The following is a 19,504-nucleotide window of genomic DNA, read 5'->3' as shown; positions in this document are numbered from 1 at the left end:
CGCAACGAATGCGTAATAATCGCGGGGAGGGCTATTGACATTGTAAAACAACTTAGGAAAACGTAATGTTACGCTAATGCGCGGTTTCAAATCACGCTGATATCTTAAAGCGAAAAATATGCTTTACCAATGTAACCAACTAACAATTATGGATGGATGATTCTTGCCAGTGTAGAGAGCGCGACCATGGGGAGGTGGGTCAAACATGGTATAAATTGCGTAACGTAATTTATGAAGGGCCCAAAGAACTGGTGTAACTGAAAGTGAAATAACGCAGCATATACAAAAAATTAAACATGTTGTGGTCGATCATATTTCTGGTTGCACTGTACCTTGTTTTTTCCGGTCTCTGAATGAGATTGTTCGGTGGTATTTGAACTCACCTGTTGAATGTTTGGAATCTCATGTAGAAAAACGATATAGGAAACTTTGTGAGTCTGATACTGATCTAAAACTAAGTTCTTAAATTAAATATTATGATCTTTTACAAACAAAGTGTTATACATTTTTTAGCCTTTTTTGCACCTTTGCCGAACCCGCACAGGGTCGGCAAAGTTCGTCGTGGTCGTGCGGTGCGGGGTCCGTGGGCACGCGGTGCATGGCGGTCTTATGGTTTTAGTCGGGCGCGACCACAATGTAAGTACGATTTAATTCGTGTCCCTGGCATACAGGGCGCTCAGTGTGCAGGTTTGCGGCCCGCCCCTGGTGTAAAATCGCTTTTCTAAACCGGCGAATCATCGCCACGCCGCAAATGTCGCTGGTGTTTATGTTATGTTTTTCTTGCTCCTTATTACGCATTTCTGTGCGTCTTAATTTTTTAGGGTGTGGTTTGGATGTGTCATTTATTGAAAATGTTCGGATATTGTCGGTGTCATTTCCAATGCTAGTGTGCAGTGATTTTTTCAGTGCTTTTGATTTGGACCACATGTCCCCCTTCAGTACTTCATCTGCATGCCTATGTAGTGAGTGCACATCCTGCAAGAGTTATTTTTAGTACAAAGAGCTGGTGTCAAGATAATTCTCTATCACTGATATGTTCTTTTAGGTGTTCTTCTGGGCATGATGCAGTGGTGTGAGCTACATGCTACTTTAAGTGGAATTATAATAATTGGATGATGAAACATACCATGTTGCACATGACAAGAACATTTTTTTTTCACTGCTAATATTAATGTTAATTATCTGTGTAAGCAGTGAGGTTTGTATGAGTGTTTGTTTGCTTGGCCCCCAACTTCTCACTATCCTGAGGTTGAGTTATCCATCTGCCTGCATTGTTTTGCTGATGTATATACTCAATAAATCATGTTAAGGTAGTAGTGAAAATTATTGGAAAGCATCTAAAAAGTAATTTGCTGAGCTGTTATTGTTCACATTATAATGATTGCATTTATTATTGTCATCTTGTTTGATAGTGGTATCACAATTATATACTATACTATTACAAGGATGTGAATTTTTCTCCTCTGAGTAGCTTACCTGTTTTAATGTGAACATTGCTGTTTTGGTATTATGAATGTACCTATGCCAAATGTTCAATGCTTTAAGTTTAGTGACATCAGGATACTCAATTAGGTGATTAAAATTCTTAAAGAACAGCAGAAGTCTGGCAGCTTGGGATTTATAGCTGTTAAAGCTGGAATTTTTGCTATTCATGTAGTCTTTTAGTGTCATTATAAACATAATGGATGGTTTGTAATTCCTGAGAGTCCCTAATAATATAATTCACCAGGAAGTGTATCCAATGTTAACACAGGACATTTTTTTAAGATTTAAAAATCTTGTCCACTTGATGGCTTTGTTAGAGCACCTGCCTTCTGATCCATCTACCTCATTATTTGCCCTGGACAGGTATGGTCTGTGGTGGTAGCAGAGGCCTCTAGCCAATCCGCCATTTGTTTACCACAAACAAAGCACAGATTGTTTGTGACAAAAGTTAAATGTGTTGCAATGTTTGACATGGTCCCCTTGTTCTCTGTAGGCTACCATAGTTACAGGCAAGTTGAGAATACTGGAGTGACCCAAACAGCCTACCGTACTAAGGATGGCTTAGGAGGCAGGAGCTCTAACCAAATGAGCTTCAGGGGAGGTCACTTCATGCAGTCATATGGGTTCTCTGGCAAAAAGTGGAATGAAATGTAAATTAAAAGATATGGAAAGTGGGCTGCAAATGTTTGAAAGGAACAATCACAGATGGAAGCTGGTTTGGAAAAAAACTGAGAGTCAAAAATTTAAAATGGAGAAGTCAGGAGAGTTAAGCATGAATTGAGGATAAAGTGGTTAGGGGACAAAGTCAAATGGGACACATTTACCAGGACTAAAAGTGGAATCAGGAAAAAGCTGGAGGACATAAAGTCTAATGAGAGGATAGTTGAAAGCTGAAAAAGGTAAAAGCAGTGAATGATCAGAAAATTATTGAAAGGACAACATGCCCAGGGTAACACTTGAATAAAAGTAATTTGATGATAGTCAACAGAGATAAAACCTCATTGGAGGGCAATTTAGATATATAAATTGGATATGGATAAATATCACTCATTAGAAGTAAACAAGCAGATAGTGAAGAGGGTTTAAGACAGGAAAGTCTTAATGATTTGCCATCTCACATGACAGGGGTTGTTGTAGACTGCACTCAGATGCACCACAAGATGTGATGAGTTTTGCTGCGTCACATCAGTGGGCCTTCTAATTAGGCTCTACCTGCACTCACCTAGCAAGCATTCTTTGCAGCCCTCATGCCTTTACAACAGCACACAACATAAACATTTTAGTTTGCTTTGAGGATTTTAGCATCATTGCAACCTTACCTGAGTGCCCCACTATGGTCTCCAAAATCTGCCCTAGTCTCCCCTGGTTATGTCTCTGTTATGCTTCATCAAAACTTCCCTTTCCACCTCCATGCCTGATCAAATTCATGAATAACCTTTGACTTTTCAATTAAATTTTGATCCCTGTCGACTCAAGGCCCCAATCAGCCTTTTGTCTATACACTTTTTATACTTTACTTTTTCCATGTCAAATTATACCCCCTTTGACTTTTTGTCCTTCAGCTTCTTCCCATCCAGCTTTTGTCCCATTCAGCTTTTTTGTTCAAGTTTTTCCATCCAGCTTTTTTATATTTGGCTTTTTGTCCAGGCAACAGCCTCATGTTATGGAATAAGTCTAACAGTCAAAGTCAAAGCATAGTCTGCCTGCTGGTATGGCATCATCTGTGTTGAAATGTTCGCCAGTGCTTGTGTAACATTACTAATTGAAATTACTAGACATGTTGGAAACACATTGCCAAAGGGATAGAGCTACCATGTTTAACAGTAAGTTAAGTCATTGGCACATTCCAGATTATTGTGTCAGTTTTTTTTTTTGGGGGGGGGGGGCTTTATTCATATGACCAGGTTGGCAAGGTAAGGATCTTAGATATGCATACCTGAGGCAGAGTGATAGAGTATGATTTTTGATGTCTGCTTATTATTACATTCAGGTGGTCACGTCTTGAATGTGCTTGTATGCAACAAAATTGGGCCAAACTTGTATTTAATAATGCATCCAAGATCATACTTTAAAGGTAGTAAAATGCAACAAGTGTTAGTACATTGAACTTTGAATTGAGTGTAATAACCTGAAATATGAATTAGTTTGAAGGCTACTTGTAATTAAATAAATTTTGACTTCTTTTGCACATTTTGTGGTGCTTTAGGGGACATTTCACCAAACGTTTTGCAGACTTATGAAAGTCTGTTGGCCAAATTTTTGGTTTAGAAAGCCAGTTGGCCATGGCATCATTTTGCTACGTGATGTAAGCAGAGCAGTGGTGAAACTTGGTTCATCAAGCTTTTACAGTATTTGGCAATTTGGCACTGTGAGATGTCCGTAAAATATATCTCCATTGCAGATTTTGAGCCATCACCCCACAGCACTATGCCAAAGACATGCTGACTGAAAAGGAAACTGTGTCTCTCTTCTCACCATGGTCTTCTTGCACTGGGCTGAAACCCAGCAATGACTTTTTGGGGGTAAGTTGCTCTCATCATATGATGATGCTGGATGGTGTAATAGAATATGTGTGTGATATATATATATATATATATATATATATATATATATATATATATATATATATATATATATATATATATATACATATACATGCACAGGATAGTACTGGCATATCTCAGAGAGGTTATGCTTTTCCTGTGGAGCCTACTGTATGTGACCATCTGTATGGCTTAGTAAATGCTTGATAAGTGATCATTGGATATCACTTCTCACTTCTGGATGGCAAGTGGTCATTCTGTCTCCAGTCTTAGATGGGTATAGATGTATAAATAAGGAACTAGCCCCAACATAATGATATGTTGAAGTTTTACAACATGCAGTTAAGGTGAAGCCATCGCCTTTATTTTCGGCAGTCGGGTAGCAGGGCCCTGGAAGACCACATTGGTCTGAACATCCCATCCAGCGGCGCCAACGAGATCCGGCTGTGGAATCTTGCCGATGACAATCAGTTCAGCGACCGGCTATCCCAGGATGACGGCAGGTTAGTGGGAGTAGGGAAAGGCCTGGTGTAGTGTTGATGTCGAAGGCATTGGTGTACAGCTCCGGGAGATGAGTATGTGCCCACGCCGGGGGGTCGGCGGGGGGAGGGGGTCAGCCATTGCCTCCAGGAGAACCGATCGGGCAGGCGTGGGTCACGATCGGCTTCAGTGACACAACACCTGGCAATGGATTAAGTCATCCTGCCGAGTCAGAAATGTTTGCATATTGCACGTGGGTGCAACGCAGCCAAATACGTGAAGACTGCGCGGCCTCAAAAATGACAGTCCTCACATGTCGTCCCTATCTGGCCCTGACGCACTAAATGTCATGTTGCCTGTGCTGCCATTGCCGCGATTGCAGCAAAAGGCAGCCAACTACGAATCGCCGCTCCCTCTGGACAGTGTGGCTTTGGTGACCTTCGCGTTGACCTTACTCCCAACACCGCCGAGTGCCGTCAGCACCTTTTGCCAGCCCCAGCGGGCCATCGAGTGGGCCCACCTGGTCGGTCCCGTGTGCGTGTGGCCGTCGGTGGCGGCGTGTTGACGGACGGTCCCCGCTCGTGGCCAGGTCCTGGTGCTCGGGCTGGGAGCGTCTCAGCTCCGGCTCGTCGTCCGGCGGCGGCCCCTCCATCGACGCCGACTTCCTCTCCACGCTCAGTACAAACGGCGATGAACTCTCGGAGGTTGGTGGGCGACACGCGGCGGAGGCGACGGCAGTCGCGGGGTCGAAACATTCCTGACCGCTCTGTTTCTCTCGGTCTGTTTGGTGGAAGCGGGATAGACGGTCTTATGTGTGCGTGAGATGTTGGCGCGTGTTTTGTGTCGTGGCTGACGAGTACGTGCATGTTTCTGCCATACAGTTGGGCTTGGAAAACCTGAATCAGCAGCTGGGGCTGTCTCGTGTGGACCTGGGCGGCGGCGGCGACGTGGGAGCGTTCGAAACCGACCCACTGGGCATTCTGAACAACGTGAAGTCGTTCGCGCAGGTCAGTCATGTCGTGCGGGGGCCAACACCGGCTTTCCGTCGCTGTTTGTATCACAGCTTGCTTTACACATTTGCATATGGCAAGTGAATATGAGCAGATGGTAATGTGATAAGCATCTTTTAGTGGGGTGCTAAAATAAAGGTATTGTTTAGTTTTTAAGAAATGATGATTTTTTTTCCAAAATTATCATTGGTCAAAATTGTCAGTTTTATCAAAATTGTCATTCTGGTATTCTGATCACTTGTCAGCATTTTACATTTATATGTCCCATTTTCATTCCATTTCCTATTGTCATTGGAGGTGTAGGATGCCGTTCATAGGGGGCGGATCCCCCTCCCCCTTCTCACCTCTCGTAGCTCAGCTCTTCCATCTCAGCCAAAGAGTTATGCATGTAAAAATCTGAACAATGTGAGCAGAAACAACGTATACAAAATGGGTTGGTTTTGTGTACATTTGTGTTAGGTATAAAAATCTGAACACTGCGAGCAGAAACAACTTATACAAAATGGATTGGTTTTGTGTACATTATAAATAAAGTCGCCTAAATCGGAGGAGAAAACCGATGGTGGTACCTTAGGTTTGTCGACCTGTAGTGGAAACGCCATCCCTCTTCTACTGATTTGTCCAATTTTGCTCCAAGTTAATGATGAGTATGTGGACACAGATCGGTGCTAATGCGCGGGCAATGTATTTGTTACTGAGTTTGGGGGTGATACTGTTGACGAACGCACCTCGGAAAATATTCATGGAGGAAGCGCCCTGGTGGATTGTGTGACCTCATAGGCATCACAGGGGGGCGGGGGGTCAGAACCTAGCTTTACGACCTGGTCCCTGAGCGCTCATGTGTCCATCTTCGTCGTGGGTGCTCCATAAGACGATGATCGGCAACGTGCGTCGCGCTCCCTTTCATTTAAAAGGAAGGTGCCTGTGTGTTCCGTCAAGTTTTTAAAGTTTTCTGGTGCGAGTGTCACAGAAACCTTTATTGGTTATGGTTTGTGGCTCCAGCTACAATCCATTAACAACGGCGGCTGCGGCAAATGCTGTAGAGCATGGAGTGTTAGCGCTCCGAAGCGGATATACCTTCAAATTACTCCACGTGCGCTAAAATGGTGGGTATAAATTTACTTTCGACCGGACCGAACCGAGGCTGTTCTTGTTGGTGTGCAGAAGCTTGGAAGTGGGACAGACACTGGTGTTATGCTGGGCATGCTGCAAGATTGCAATGGTTGGTTCGTGTGGAGCACGGTACGTTTCGATTGATGGCTATGTGTTGTTATACACGTCATCTCTTTTCCATCGTGGGACATGTGCAAGTGCCAGATTTCAATATTAATCCGTCTTTGGTGATGCATTTTATTGTCAACAAAAACAGGACAATCTGGCGAATTATTTGGCGTCTGTTGCCATCTCAAACATGGTTGTTTTCCTTAGCGTACACCTCCAACCAAGCCGTCACTGGCCGCCATTTGTCCCCACCCTGTCCTGTGTGATGGCTTGCGCAATTGACCATTGGCCTTCAGCTGGCTGCTATCTCTGCTGAGCTGGCCGGGGCAGCTTCCCACGACGTTATGCCGTGACCGACAGCCGGGCCTCGAGCAGCGTCCGCCGGTGTACCAGAACTACCTGCCATCTGCGCGCCGCGATCCTGGCCTGACCGCGCTCATCTCCGGCAAGGACAGGGCCGGTAGCGTCAACGGCTTCAACAACGGCTCCTACAACTTGATCGACAACTTTAGGCGCGAGCCTCAAGGTAAGGACCAGCAACTCACGTCTTGCCCGGCTGCAGCAGTGGTCGTCATCCTGGTAATCGATGGTTGTGTGCATGTGTGTTATCCGGTCGCTGCATGCCAAACCACCCTTAGTGATGAAAATCGACGATTAGACGGCGGTAAGCAGCTGTGATTTTCGGTAGCGTGAGCATGATCCGTCCATTTACCCGTCTGTGCCGATGCGTCATCAACTGCACCGCGGCACTCCGGTACGGTGATAGCTGACCGGATGCTGGTTCTGCCCACTGTTTTCCGTCACGGAACAGCGCGCTGAGCCGGTGCCTGACGCGGCGCCGCCCGCCCCCAGTGTCGACGGCGTACATGCCCACGTGCTCGGGCACGAGCAGAGCGCTGGGCCGGCGGTGGGTTGGTCGGTGTCTGACGCGGCGCCGCCCGCCCTTAGTTTTAACGGCGCACATTCTCATGTGTTCGTGTGCGAGCAGAGCGCTGGGCGGGGGGGGGTCGACCGTTGTCTGATACGGCGTCGCCCGCCCTCAGTGTCAACGGCGTACAACCCCACGTGCTTGGGCACGATCAGAACGCTGGGCGGGCGGTGGGTCGACTGTTGTCTGACGTGGCGGCGCCCGCCCTCAGTGTCAACGGCGTACATCCCCACGTGCTCGGGCACGAGCAGCACACTGTTGCCGGGCGTTACCGACAACGAGCTGCAGCTGGCCGCCCTGCTGGAGGCGTGCTCCACCGACCAGCTGAACCACAACTCCTTCTACGGCCTGTCGCCGCTGGATGAGCGCCAGCCGCCGCCGCCGCCACCGCCACCACCGGCAGGGCCGACGCAGAAGTATGTGGTCTGCCGTGATGGCATAAACGGTCCCGTATTCCACATGATACCTAATAATGACATCCGTCTCGAAATGGCCCTGGCGGTCAGTGAGACGTAAGCCCAATGGTTTTTATGATTGTGGCATAGACGGTCGGAAGCTTGGCGGATGTTTGGTGCTTTTGTGTTTGGAGTTCATGCGCTCGAGTCTATATGCGAGGCCTGAATTGCGCATTGGGGGATGGGCTTGCATCGCAGCACGTCGCCTATTTGATAGCTGGTAGTAACGCGCGAGATATCAGGTAACGGCTGTTGGTTTTATGTCAGTTTGTGAGTTCAAAAGTGATCACAGAGCGTTTTTGTTGCCGACGAGGCTATGCATGATTTCAGTGACAGATATCTGGCGGACTCCGTTTGTGCAGCGTTTCCGGTGTCGACCTGGCTGCATGATTTCGATAGCTGTCCCCGTCGGGCGTGCGTGTGTTTAGCGTTTCCGGCGTTGACCAGCCGTGTGTGGTTTCAGTGGCAAGTACATGCCGGAAGCACTGCCCCCGCGCCGCTGCTCGACGGCCGACCTCGACCTGCGCCGACCCGGCTCCCGGGCCGGACCGGCGCCGTTCACCGGCCTGCAGGACCGCCCTCGGCCGTCCGCTCATGACGGTGCGTGGCTCCCCCAGCCGCCGACAGGCCGCCGCCGGACCGGCAAGCTGTCAAGTACTACACCATTACACTGTTGTTGCCTGTCTGACGGCTGGTGCCGGCTCTGGCACGTCCCGTGCGCGGCGTTGTGAGTTGGTTCGGGCTCTGACGACTGTCGCCGCCCGGCAGACATGTTCGGCGCGCTGTGCGGCCAGCCGGCGCCACTGCCGCCGCCTCCGCCGCCGCCGTTCGCGGCGTCTGCCGGCCACGGCGCCGGCGAGCTGCCGCCGCTGCACGAGCTGCCGCCGCACGGCGGCTTCTTCCCGGCCATGCCGCACCCGTTCTTCGGCTTCAGGCCGATCCGGTAAGCGGCCGGAGCGGTCAGGTCTTCTGCGCGATGGGCAGGAGGGATGAGGAGGAGGAGGGGGAGAGGACTGGTGATGGTGCTCGGTGGACGGGATGCCGGTGACCTGTACTTTGACATGTACGGTGTTACGGCAGCCCAGATGTCGACCTTCGTTACGAACAGGAATGCAGAAAAAGGTGCCTCTATTTGCCTTCCTTTGATATTGGGGGTTGTGTTTCGTGTCATATGCATGTAGCCTGGTCTATACTTTTTACGTACCTGGGGCGTTCTGTTTTCTAGGGAATGAAATGAGGAGCTAAACATATGATCGGGTGAACCTTATGGATCCCCGTGCCCTCTCAGCATAATGTGAACAGCTGAAGGCACGGTGGTGTAATCCTATCGTCTAAAAAATCATGTTCGTGGTTTTTTGGGGGGCCTGCCGACCAAGTGAGCTGGACGGTGTTTATACTCAGCCAGTTGGTCACCCCATGCACAGCCAGTCGATCCCTCCCGCAGCCGCAGCGGCCCGTCCAACGAGCTGCACATCCGCCTGGAGGAGTGCTACGACCAGTTCAAGCAGCTGGAGAAGGAGCGCAAGAAGATGGAGGCGGAGCTTGCGCGCCAGTTCCCCGGCAAGAAGGTGTCGTCGGCCAACAACATTCCGATCCCGCGTCTGCCCACCAACCCGTCGCGCGTGGACCGGCTGATCGTCGACCATCGGCGCGAGCACGCCCGCGTGAGTGGCGCTGGCGCCCTGCTGCCGCGCGCCAGCCGGCTCAGTCCGCTCATTCAATGTATTGGTTGCGTGGGGCTGCGACCTATGGCAGGGAACGATTTGCTGACCTCTCGTGCTTTGCATGTGCATTTCTTGTAAGATAGTAGTATTCGCGTTATTCCTCGCAAAAACCAGGAGAATGGAGATATAGTTAGGTTGATATTTTGGCAACACGTCTTTCTGATTAAATGCCATGCCACTAAGACCAGTGGCATGCCACAGCATGCCACTAAGACTTCTGTTACTGTTTCGAGAAAGGCACGTTACCTAGATATCAACCTAACTACATCTCCGTTCTCCTGTTTTTTCCAAGGAATAAGGCTAATACTACTGCCTTATGTATGTGACTAATGTTCCTCACTAATGCACTGAACAACTTATTTCTTTTATGTTAAATCTAGTTTTTGGTTTGAGGGTGGCATTGCTCTCCTCACTTGTTGCGTCTATCCGGGCTTGGGTTCACCCAGTGCACCCGAGTAGCTTGTTGCAGACGTACGCAGTGTATATACACACACCTATGTGTATATATATATATATATATATATATATATATATATATATATATGTATATATATATATATATGTATATATATATATATGTATGTATACATATACATATATATATATGTATATATATATATATATGTATGTATACATATACATATATATTATATATATATATATATATATATATATATATATATTGGGGGGTGTTAATTTGTTAGCACCGGACATCAAACAGCACAGTTAAAACAACAAGCGTAGTGGCTGGCGTGCGCTGAAATAGGCCGAGTTCCGCGGCCGCAGTGCCATGACGACAGCGGAGTCTTCGCGCTCGTCGCTGGTAGATTCAGTCAGTGTTATCCTGACCCCCCCCCCCCCCCCTCTCTTGCCGACCGCAGGTGATCACGCTGGTGGCCAAGACGGAGCGACTGCGCAACTGCCGCATGCACCGCAACATCCACACCACGCTGGAGCAGATGCTGGAGGTGATCAAGAAGGTGCAGGCCAGCCGCGGCGAGGAGATCGTCAACGCGCAGAGTCGCGCGCGCGCTGGCAATCCGTCCAGCACGCGCATCCAGGAGGACAAGGGTAAGCGCGCGCATGGTGCCCTCGTGACTGACCGGCGCAAAGCTGGGCTTTGTCAGCAGGTTATGTTGGCCTTGCCAAACGTTTGGAGACGTACGCTCGATGGAGAGTCAGACGGTGGAATTTTCACGTAGATGGAAGTCGATTCTTTAGAGGATGTACCATCCTACAGCTTTTGGACATTGGTTTGATGCCCTGGGGAACGTTTAGCAGCGATGACGTACGCCTTGCGCTGCGCGGCAGCTTACAGCCGTACATTACGATGTCACCATGTCTTGCGAGCTGTCGCATGGAATGTACACGGTTTATAGGACATACGTGTGCGGTTTGTCCAGTGTTTTACACTTTGAGCCACTCAATGATAATGATATTGCGACTGCTTTTGTTCCACGTCCGTGAATATGCCAGTTTTCCTACTGCCGCTATTTGGATGACTTGTGTGAGCTGTCTGTCACTCTGCCACAACAGCCATGGCGTTGCGTGACGCGGCGGCCGTTCGCAGACATCCTGAAGCTGGCGGCGGCCATCCAGGAGCTGACGCGCTGCTCGCGCCGCACGCGCACGGCCATCTGGTGCGCGCTGGTGCTGACCACCCACTTCGCGCTGAACCCGGAGCTGGCAGCCGCCGAGGACGTGTCGGCCGAGGCCCTGCTGCTGCCGCCGCCACCGCCGCCACCGCCACCGCCGCCGCCGCCGTCGGCCGACCAGGAGGCGCCGGCCGCCAGCGCCGCCGCGGCGGCGGCCGACGAGCATCAGCCGGCCAACTGAGCCGCCGCCGCCGGGCGACGCTGTAAATTATCTAACCTCAGCCTATCTCATCGTTGGACCAACGTAACTGCTAGCCCTTGTTCGTACGTGTGTGTGTGTGTGCGCGCGCGCGCGCGCGGCGTGGGCGTGTGGCCGCCGTGAGTCGGCGTGGGGGCCCGGCGGGAGCGGGCTGGGTCCGCCCGGCAGGCGCGGGCGGCGGCGGCGCGTCCAGCCGCCGCCGCTCGGCCCGACTGCGCTCTCCGTCGTGATTGATGGCTGTTCTCTCCGAAGGCGCCCCGCTTCTGCGCGCCAGTCGGCCGCGTCCAAATTGGCCAGTGGGACGGCGCCAGTGGTGCCGGCGAGCCGCGCCAGCTTCCTCTCAATCTATGCACCTCAGGTTCATGCGTCGGTCCAAGCCTAGTGTTGGCCCCCTGTGTATAGCCAGCGGCCGCACGCTCCGCGCTGAGGTATTGTTTGATACACTACGGAGCTTAGAACTTGTACTTACGCCTTTCATGATAGCTCATGCCAATTCGCCGTCTGACGCTGGTTGGGTAGAACTTCGCTCCTGTGACGCTAGCATGGTTCAAGGGGATTAGCGAGGCAATCGGCTAGTGGCGCTTGACGCTCGCCTCCGAAGTGTAAAGTCCAAGGTATGTAGTTGACGTTTCGCTGCCAAAGTTTGTGCAATTAGTGACGTACCACCGGCTTTGGGCCTGTTATGTCGGGGTGTCCTAACCTCGCCCTCATCCTATTCGTGTGATATAGATTACCATAAGTAACCTTGGAGAGTCAAGGGCGACGCAACTAGATATTAAAAACAGTCGGTAGAAGTTATGTCCTAATACTTGCCTTTCTGTAGCATGTGCAATTGAATCTCTAGTGCCACCACCTCAGCCCAGCCTTGAACCCACCCTGTCGGTAGACGTGCTAGAGGCGTTTGGGGTCTGCCGCCCCATGCGGGCCACGTACGCGGGACGGCCGCCGGGGCTGGGAGGTGGTGGGATCGGCGGGCGGGAGGGCGTCTGCCCGGCCCGGCCCCGCCCCTCCCTGTCCGCCCACCACCACCGGGCACAATTGTCAAAGACTCGCACTCAGGTTATGTACGGCACGACGCCCCGGCGGCGCGGGGCCGGTGCCAGTGCGCGCGCGCGAGCCTGTTTTGTATACAGATTTGGTGTGTGGGGTACACGTACGCGGTAGGTAGCCGGCAGGGGTGTGTGGGGTTGGGCGGGTTTGCCCGCAGTCGGCTCCGATAGCCCGGTAGTTGTGTAGCTAGATTATCGATGGAGTTTCTCACGTGAGCTTAGTCAAAATAGCCGGGGGAGCGCCGCGGCCCGCTGCCCCTTCAGCCTCGCATGGGTGGACGGACGCGACCGCTGTGGTGCAGCGCACGCGGCGGCCAGGCGGTCGGTGTCCGCGCGTGTTGTGTGTTTGGCCCTGCCTTCTCCTGGCTGTGTCTCCACCGGAGACTGACTCGGCCCACGGTCGGGCCGCAGCAGCCGCCAGAGGGCGCTGGCTCGGCGGCGCGCCCGCACCGTCTGCGGACGCCGGGCGGGGCTTTGGTGCGACATTTCCAGGGATTCGGGCGGCTTTGTCCGGTTACTCAGCGGGCGAGTGGACCGCGCCGCGCTGCCGGCGGTCAGCGCATGCTCGGCGGGGAAACAGGGCTGGTGACGGGCGCCGCCGGCCCGGCAGCTGGGTTGTGCCGTGCTGCTGTCGGATGTTGACTGGACCGGGCACCGTGGTGGAAACAGGGTACGGCGGCCATGGAGCTCGCGCGCAGCTCACACCGGAGGGTCCGCGGCTGGCAGATCTACCTATGACGCCGTCCTCGAGTGATCTTAAGACAGCTCAAATTTCAAATGGTGACACGTTTTAGCCGGGCGCCAGGAGGCGCCCACCGGCACGCCCCGGAATATTGTACATATGTGAATTGCTGCTGAGCGCTTCTTCTTTTTTCTACCAGTCAGCTTTAACGGTGCGTGGGTCTCCCGCCTGCGCCCGGGCGCGGCGCGGCGCGGCCGCCGCCACCGGCCGGCGCCTCGCCCGCCCGCCCGGGCGCACGTCCGTGGGTGTGCGTGTGTGTGTGCTGGTTTGTGATAAATTGCGGTGGACGCGACCCGGCTGCTGCGCCGGGCGCGGCAAAATCGGCTACGTACAACATAGTCACAGGACCGGCCGGCCGCGCGGCCTCCGTCTCACACGTGTTCGCGGTTCTCGGCTGCGCGCAATAAGGAGCATTATTAGCGTTCGCCCCAGGTCGTCGTGCTCCCTGGTAGTGGTGCGCTCGGGTAGTCGTCCGCTGTTCTCATATCATTTGCCTTTCCACTCGCTGGAGCTGTGACATAGTCGTCGTATACCCTGTAGTGCCGCGGGCGCGGCGGCCGCCGCCGCGCCGCCGCGCGCGCTGACGGCTGGTGCGCGCGCCCGCGCTGGTTGTGAAACGATTGGAGAAAACGTAATCTCTCTGCGCTGTGAGCTCTGGTATGTTTTGACCGTGCGTGCCATGGTGGCGCCGCGTCTGGTCGCCTGTCTAATCGAGATGCAAACCCGCTGGCCACCTGTCTGACCGAGGCATAGCAGCAGGCACCGCCTTCGTAGTTGGTGTACGACCGCAATCAAGTTCGCTTGGCCGCCGTGGTACTTTTAACAACGTTTACCATAATGTGGAAATCAACGCATAACGTTAAGTCATAATCGAGAGTGTGTGGAGCTTGTGCTGGCCAATCGATTTCGCAGTGTTGCTTTTTAGTTATTCATATGCTGCGTCAAATTAATTTCCGTAGCATGGTTGCCAACTTCATTGGGTCCGAAATTTCCGCGATTGGAGCGGCGTGTTCGGTTCGTCTATGAGTTGAGTGCTGCTCCGTTGGTGTTGTTGATTTTCGGATGGCTTTAGGCGGCGCCACGGGCCCGGAGGCAGCGCGGTCGCGTGGTGCCCGCCGCGCCGCGCGGCCGTCCGCGCGTTTTTCCGTTCCTCGGCGAGTGTTGTGTTCCGTGTTCATCGGTCCTTCTCTGTCGTTCGGTCGGGGTCGGCGCTCCCCGCTAGAGTCGTTTTAGCCATTTTGTATGTACTGGCGGTTAGCTGTACTAATTGCGCAATGTTAAAGTTTTCTTTAAATGTAATAAACGATATATTCGTCCGTTTTCGTTTCCGTGCTTTGGTGATCGTGATGGGGTGTTGCACAAACATGCGTTGAAACCTTTGGCATTAGCCTTTTTGTGAGGAGGTACACTTCGCAATGCTGTCAAAACGTTTCGATTGTCTCAGACGATTATGAGCCCATGCTGTCCGCGGGGAGGGGCCTGTTTGCGGAAGAACTTGAGCTTTATGAAGTTGTCAGTTGCAACGATTTCCAAGTGTTGCTAAGTGAGCAGTAAGCGAAGTGAAACCGGCTACGGCTGCGCTGTTTGCTTTGCCAGACCGGACTTGGATTCATCACGCAAGTTATATACTTTGGGATGTCTGACGCGCGGCGTCTCTGGTTTTACAAGGTGTAATAAGGTCGGGAGCTAGTCAAACATTCCAGGTTAAATTTTCCGTGTGTAATCCAAGATAAAGCGTCAAGAGAACATGACAATGTATACCCTGCTACGAAGCTACACCTACATAACGATCAGTTCCAAAGATGAACGGCATTTGTTTGCCGAACGTAACAAGTGACAACGGTCCAGTACAGTGATATATGGCCGGGAAAGCTGCGAAACGATCGACGGCGCTTCTCGCAACAAACATGGAGCGTTATCGACACCACATGGCATGAACATTACAACCTGGTTACACCACACACGGATGATTACCAGTGCAGGGCTACGTTGCCATCCGTTACTACAAAATCGACAGGCCACCATCCACACGTTGCCATCACGTCGCCACAAGATCGCTGCTGGTCGACTGTAGGTGAGCAGGTGGGATTCCAACGACAGCTTGAGGCCAGTGCTACTGAGCGAGGACCACAGGCTCTGGACCGCTCGGGCGTGACGCACCAAAACGGCTGCCGAAGGCCGCGCAGGGACACCTGTCTCAAAGGTCAGGTGCACCCCGGCTGGAAACGGTTGGAGTGAGCCTCGACACGAGGGCGACCACGGCTGGAAAGACAAGGTCTTGCTCCAGCGGGAGCGTCAGACTCCCAGAAGGAGCGCAGCCCGCGCATCTGGTGGTCACGACTCCGGGAAGACGACCCGCCCCTGGCGCGTCGTACTCGAGGTGGGCCACACCCAGCGGTCCGGGTCGCCGGCCGACAGCTGACGCGACGCCCGCGCGAACGGGGGCCGATTGGGCCGCCAGACTTCGTCCGCAAAGAGCGGACTGCTCTCCGGCACTGCCGCCGCCTCCCGCTGGGCGGCGCCACCGTCGCCGGCAGCCAGCGCCGGCGGACGCCGCTTGTTGCGCTCTCCGTCCGCACCCTGCACGCCGTCGGGGAACTCGTCCAGCTGGGCCGACACCAGCGCCGACTGGCGGCGGAGCTCCTGCAGGGACGCGCCAAGCGGCTGTGGCGACGGCAGGGGACCGAGACCGAGCTCGGTGGCGCGCGTCCCCGGCGAGGTCTCTCCGGCAGCGGTAGCATCTGCGCTGGAGGGGTCCGGGGCGCTGGCGCGAAACCCACGGTCAGCGGCGGTCGGTCCCGGCTCCAGACGGTCTGCGGGATGGCCCGGGGCGGGGGGCGGGGTCGCTGGAGTCGGCGTGTCATCGGCCGAGGGATGCTTTCCGTCGAACTCGCTGTCATCCGAGGCGCTCGCGGAGTGCTGCGTAGTCACGGCGTCGATGACCGGTGAGGTTAACCGAAAGCCCCCCCGAACGTCGTCAAAGGGGGCGAGTTCGGTCGGTGCGAGCAGACTCTGCAGCGAAACGTCGCCGATCTTGTCATCGGGACCAATGCTGTCGCGCTTGTGCACCACCGACTCTTCCGGGACGCCTACGAAGTCGCCGCTGACTAGAATGATGTCCTCCGCCTTTGGAAGCTGGTAATCATTAAGGGGACTGGCTAATTTATGTAAGGACTCTTTCGTCTGGCGGATATTTTTCTGTGGTGATGGACGAACGTCACCTGTAGCTCGGTTTGGCTCGTCGAACGACACACCGCTAGATGGTGCGATCAGCTGACCACTCGCCGGGGAGAGGCCTTCGTAAGAGATGACATCCTCCGCTTTCGGAGTCCTGTACCCCGCCGTTGCCGAACTGTCGACAGGGCTCGCCGTATTCTCCCCGTCGGTTCTGCCGCCTGTCAACCGGATCAGGTCGCTCTGCTTGGGCCGGCCGTATCCTGGCCCCGACGCCGGTAGCGCCGCCTGTCCGCCGGCCGATCCAGGTGGCGCTGCCAGCGGCGCGGCCGGCCGCGAGCCGGAGATCACGTCAGTCGCCTTCGGCGCGCCGTACTGCGCCCGCTGTTCCTCAGGCTCGGCGGCGGTCCCACGCGCCTCGTCGTACCGGAACGAGTCAACCAGCGAGATCACATCGTCCGGCTTCGGGGGAGAGAAGCCGCCCGCCCCGTCGGGGCTGGGCGATGGGACTGTCGGCAGGCGGTACACTGACGCTTGAGGGGGGACGTACGGGTCGAATGGGTCGATGTCGATGATGTCATTCAGCTTGGGCAAGGTGTACCCGGGAGCTGATGGTGGCCTCCGCTCGTACTCCTCCTCGATCGTTACGACCTCATTGGGCGTGTCGACGAGCAGGATGTCGAGGGGATCGGGCGACAGGTAACCGTCAGACGCGACCGCAGTGGGCGCCGGCACATTGTGCACATGGTTTTCATGTGACACGTACTGGTCGGCTTCGTTGACTGACACGATGTCCTCTGCCTTGGGTGGGGAGTAGTCGGTAAACGCGTCTGACGCGGGGGACGCCGGCCTCCGCCGGGTGCCCCGGTTCTCCCCGCGCGGATATTGCGGCCCGTCGTATCCGCCTCTCTGCGACCCAGCCCCTGGGTGCTCGCTGTGCGGATCCCGGACGTCAGCTGGCACCGGTCCACGAGCGGGCAGTATCGGCGGATTCCGGCCGCCAGCAGTGAGACTGCCGGGACCGGAACTCTGCACGCTAACCGCGTGGGGGTCGCCCGCCGTCACTGGTGCAAGATGGTCCTGGATCCAGCCGGCTGGCTGCCGCAGTTCGTCGCCGGGTCCGTCCTTCGTGACGTGCTCACCCGCGTACCGGCCCGCGTCCACCTCGTTCTCCGCCGGCGGTGCGCTCACGGCGCCCAGGTTAACGTGCACCACCTCGTGCGGCATGGGCAGCGAGCGCAGCTTGGCGTCGTGGATGGTCCTCAGCACCTGCTCGGGGTAGCTGGAGGGCGGCACCAGCACCATGTCCTCTATCCTCACCTCGCGCAGGTCCGGCGCCGGCTGCCGGTGGCTCTGCAGCTCCACCTGCAACGGCACCGGGTTCTCGGGGTAGTAGAACGGCGCGTAGCGCTGCAGCCAGGGGTTTGGCTTGCTGTGCAGCCGGCCGACGAAGGCGCCGTGTCGGAAGTCGGGCGACTGAAGCGACAGCGTCTGCGGACGGTGCAAGTCCTGCACCAGCCGCATGCGACGGCTCCGCTCGCTCGGCGCGCGGCCGGCGAAAACGCTCCGCTCGGCCGCCAGCGGGGCCAGCGCGCCCGTCTTGGCCGCCGCCGCCGCCGGCAGGGCTGACCCGATGGCGTTGGCTGTCCTCAGGGACGTGTCGCCGGCGCTGGCCACGTGCCTCGTCTCGCCCGGCTCGAGGTCGGCTCCGTCTGTCGGCGGTCCGGTGACACCGGTGGCGTTCGAGTCCACACTCGGCGCGTCGTCAAGGTCGGGTAGCTGCACCACAGGCGCTTCGACGCTCTGTGCAGTCTCCTGCTGCTCCGGCTGCTCCTGTCGCGCGGCTTGGTGCCTCTCCTGCTCCGCGTGAGTGACCTCCTCCTGTTCCGGCACTCGATCGTCGCCCTGCTCTCCGGCCGGACTTTTCTCCTGGTTCACAAGCGTGCCTTTCTCCGGCCAGCTATCGGCGCGTGCCATCATGTCCCAGATGGACCCGGCCGGGGCGATCGGGGACGTGTGACGGAGCCAGCGCAGCTTCTCTGCAAGACACAGCGCATTGGTGCGTCAGTCGTCAACGCCGTGTCACGAAGGCGCAAGTGCTCGCCGTGAAACAAGCCAAAATCTGAGACCGATCAGCCGTTTTACGAAAAACACCTGGGCATATGACCGTGAACTGCGCACGAGAGCAATCGCAACATTCGCCATCAGCCACGCATCGCAGCGCTCTAAATCGTGCAGCTCATTTACCTGTGACGGGGATAGGCGGGAGAAAATCCTCGTCCCATCCCCAGCGCGGAGGCCGCATGCACGTCCCGAACGCCAGCAGCGTGAGCGTCAGCAGGACCGCCGCCGGCCTGGGCATCTGCCAACGCAGTACACGGCCGTGAGCGTCTCGGTCCGAGCCGTGCCGGCACCAGAGGTCTGCGGCAGCTTCTCGCTCCTCCAGGCGACACCACGTGTGACGAACCCGTCCCATGTCCGGTTCAAGGCGGTCACCAGTCACTGAACCTAGGGGGACAAAAGTGGGCGGGAGCGGCAAGTGACCCCTCCTGCCTAGGATGCCTTACAATGGCATCCATGCTCATCCATGGGTGTCGGCTGTTCGTTGTTGTTGGTCTCTGACCGAAATAGAGGCCCGCATTGTCCTACGGTGTCCCCAAACGGTACAAGAAACTCTCCGAGTGACATCTGAGGGCCCGGCCCTGCAGACCGGGTCCTTAATGTGACCTGCAGCCCGCCCTCGTACCTTCCAATCAAGCATTTGATCGAAGGCACCTCTGCGGTCCCCCTCCAGCGCTGCCCCAGGCCGATTCTGGGTTCCTTGCCATACATGACCCTT

General features: G+C 54.7%; 1 protein-coding gene across 1 annotated transcript; it reads left to right on the top strand.

Annotated features, from left to right (window-relative positions):
* The first annotated feature begins 8,958 nt into the window (after window positions 1–8,958).
* LOC119112025 (meiosis-specific coiled-coil domain-containing protein MEIOC) lies at window positions 8,959–14,801 on the top strand. The gene is made up of 4 exons (XM_037235977.1): window positions 8,959–9,065; window positions 9,567–9,786; window positions 10,728–10,917; window positions 11,417–14,801. Exons 1-4 carry the CDS (start codon window positions 9,031–9,033, stop codon window positions 11,680–11,682), a joined length of 711 nt encoding a protein of 236 aa, XP_037091872.1. The 5' UTR covers window positions 8,959–9,030; the 3' UTR covers window positions 11,683–14,801.
* Window positions 14,802–19,504: the final 4,703 nt, after the last annotated feature.

The sequence above is a fragment of the Pollicipes pollicipes genome, unplaced genomic scaffold (assembly GCF_011947565.3).
Source record: "Pollicipes pollicipes isolate AB1234 unplaced genomic scaffold, Ppol_2.1 Scaffold_7261;HRSCAF=8764_pilon_pilon_pilon, whole genome shotgun sequence".
NCBI lineage: Eukaryota > Metazoa > Arthropoda > Thecostraca > Pollicipedomorpha > Pollicipedidae > Pollicipes > Pollicipes pollicipes.
The sequence above is the reverse complement of the archived record's forward strand: the minus strand, read 5'-3'. Positions and strand labels throughout refer to the sequence as shown.

Excerpts from the sequence above, each read along its gene's own strand:
- LOC119112025 (XM_037235977.1), top strand. The coding sequence starts at position 9,031 with ATGCCGCACCCGTTCTTCGGCTTCAGGCCGATCCG. Across the intron at positions 9,066-9,566 it reads TTCGGCTTCAGGCCGATCCG|CCGCAGCGGCCCGTCCAACG; the intron begins GTAAGCGGCCGG and ends TCCCTCCCGCAG. Across the intron at positions 9,787-10,727 it reads ATCGGCGCGAGCACGCCCGC|GTGATCACGCTGGTGGCCAA; the intron begins GTGAGTGGCGCT and ends TGCCGACCGCAG.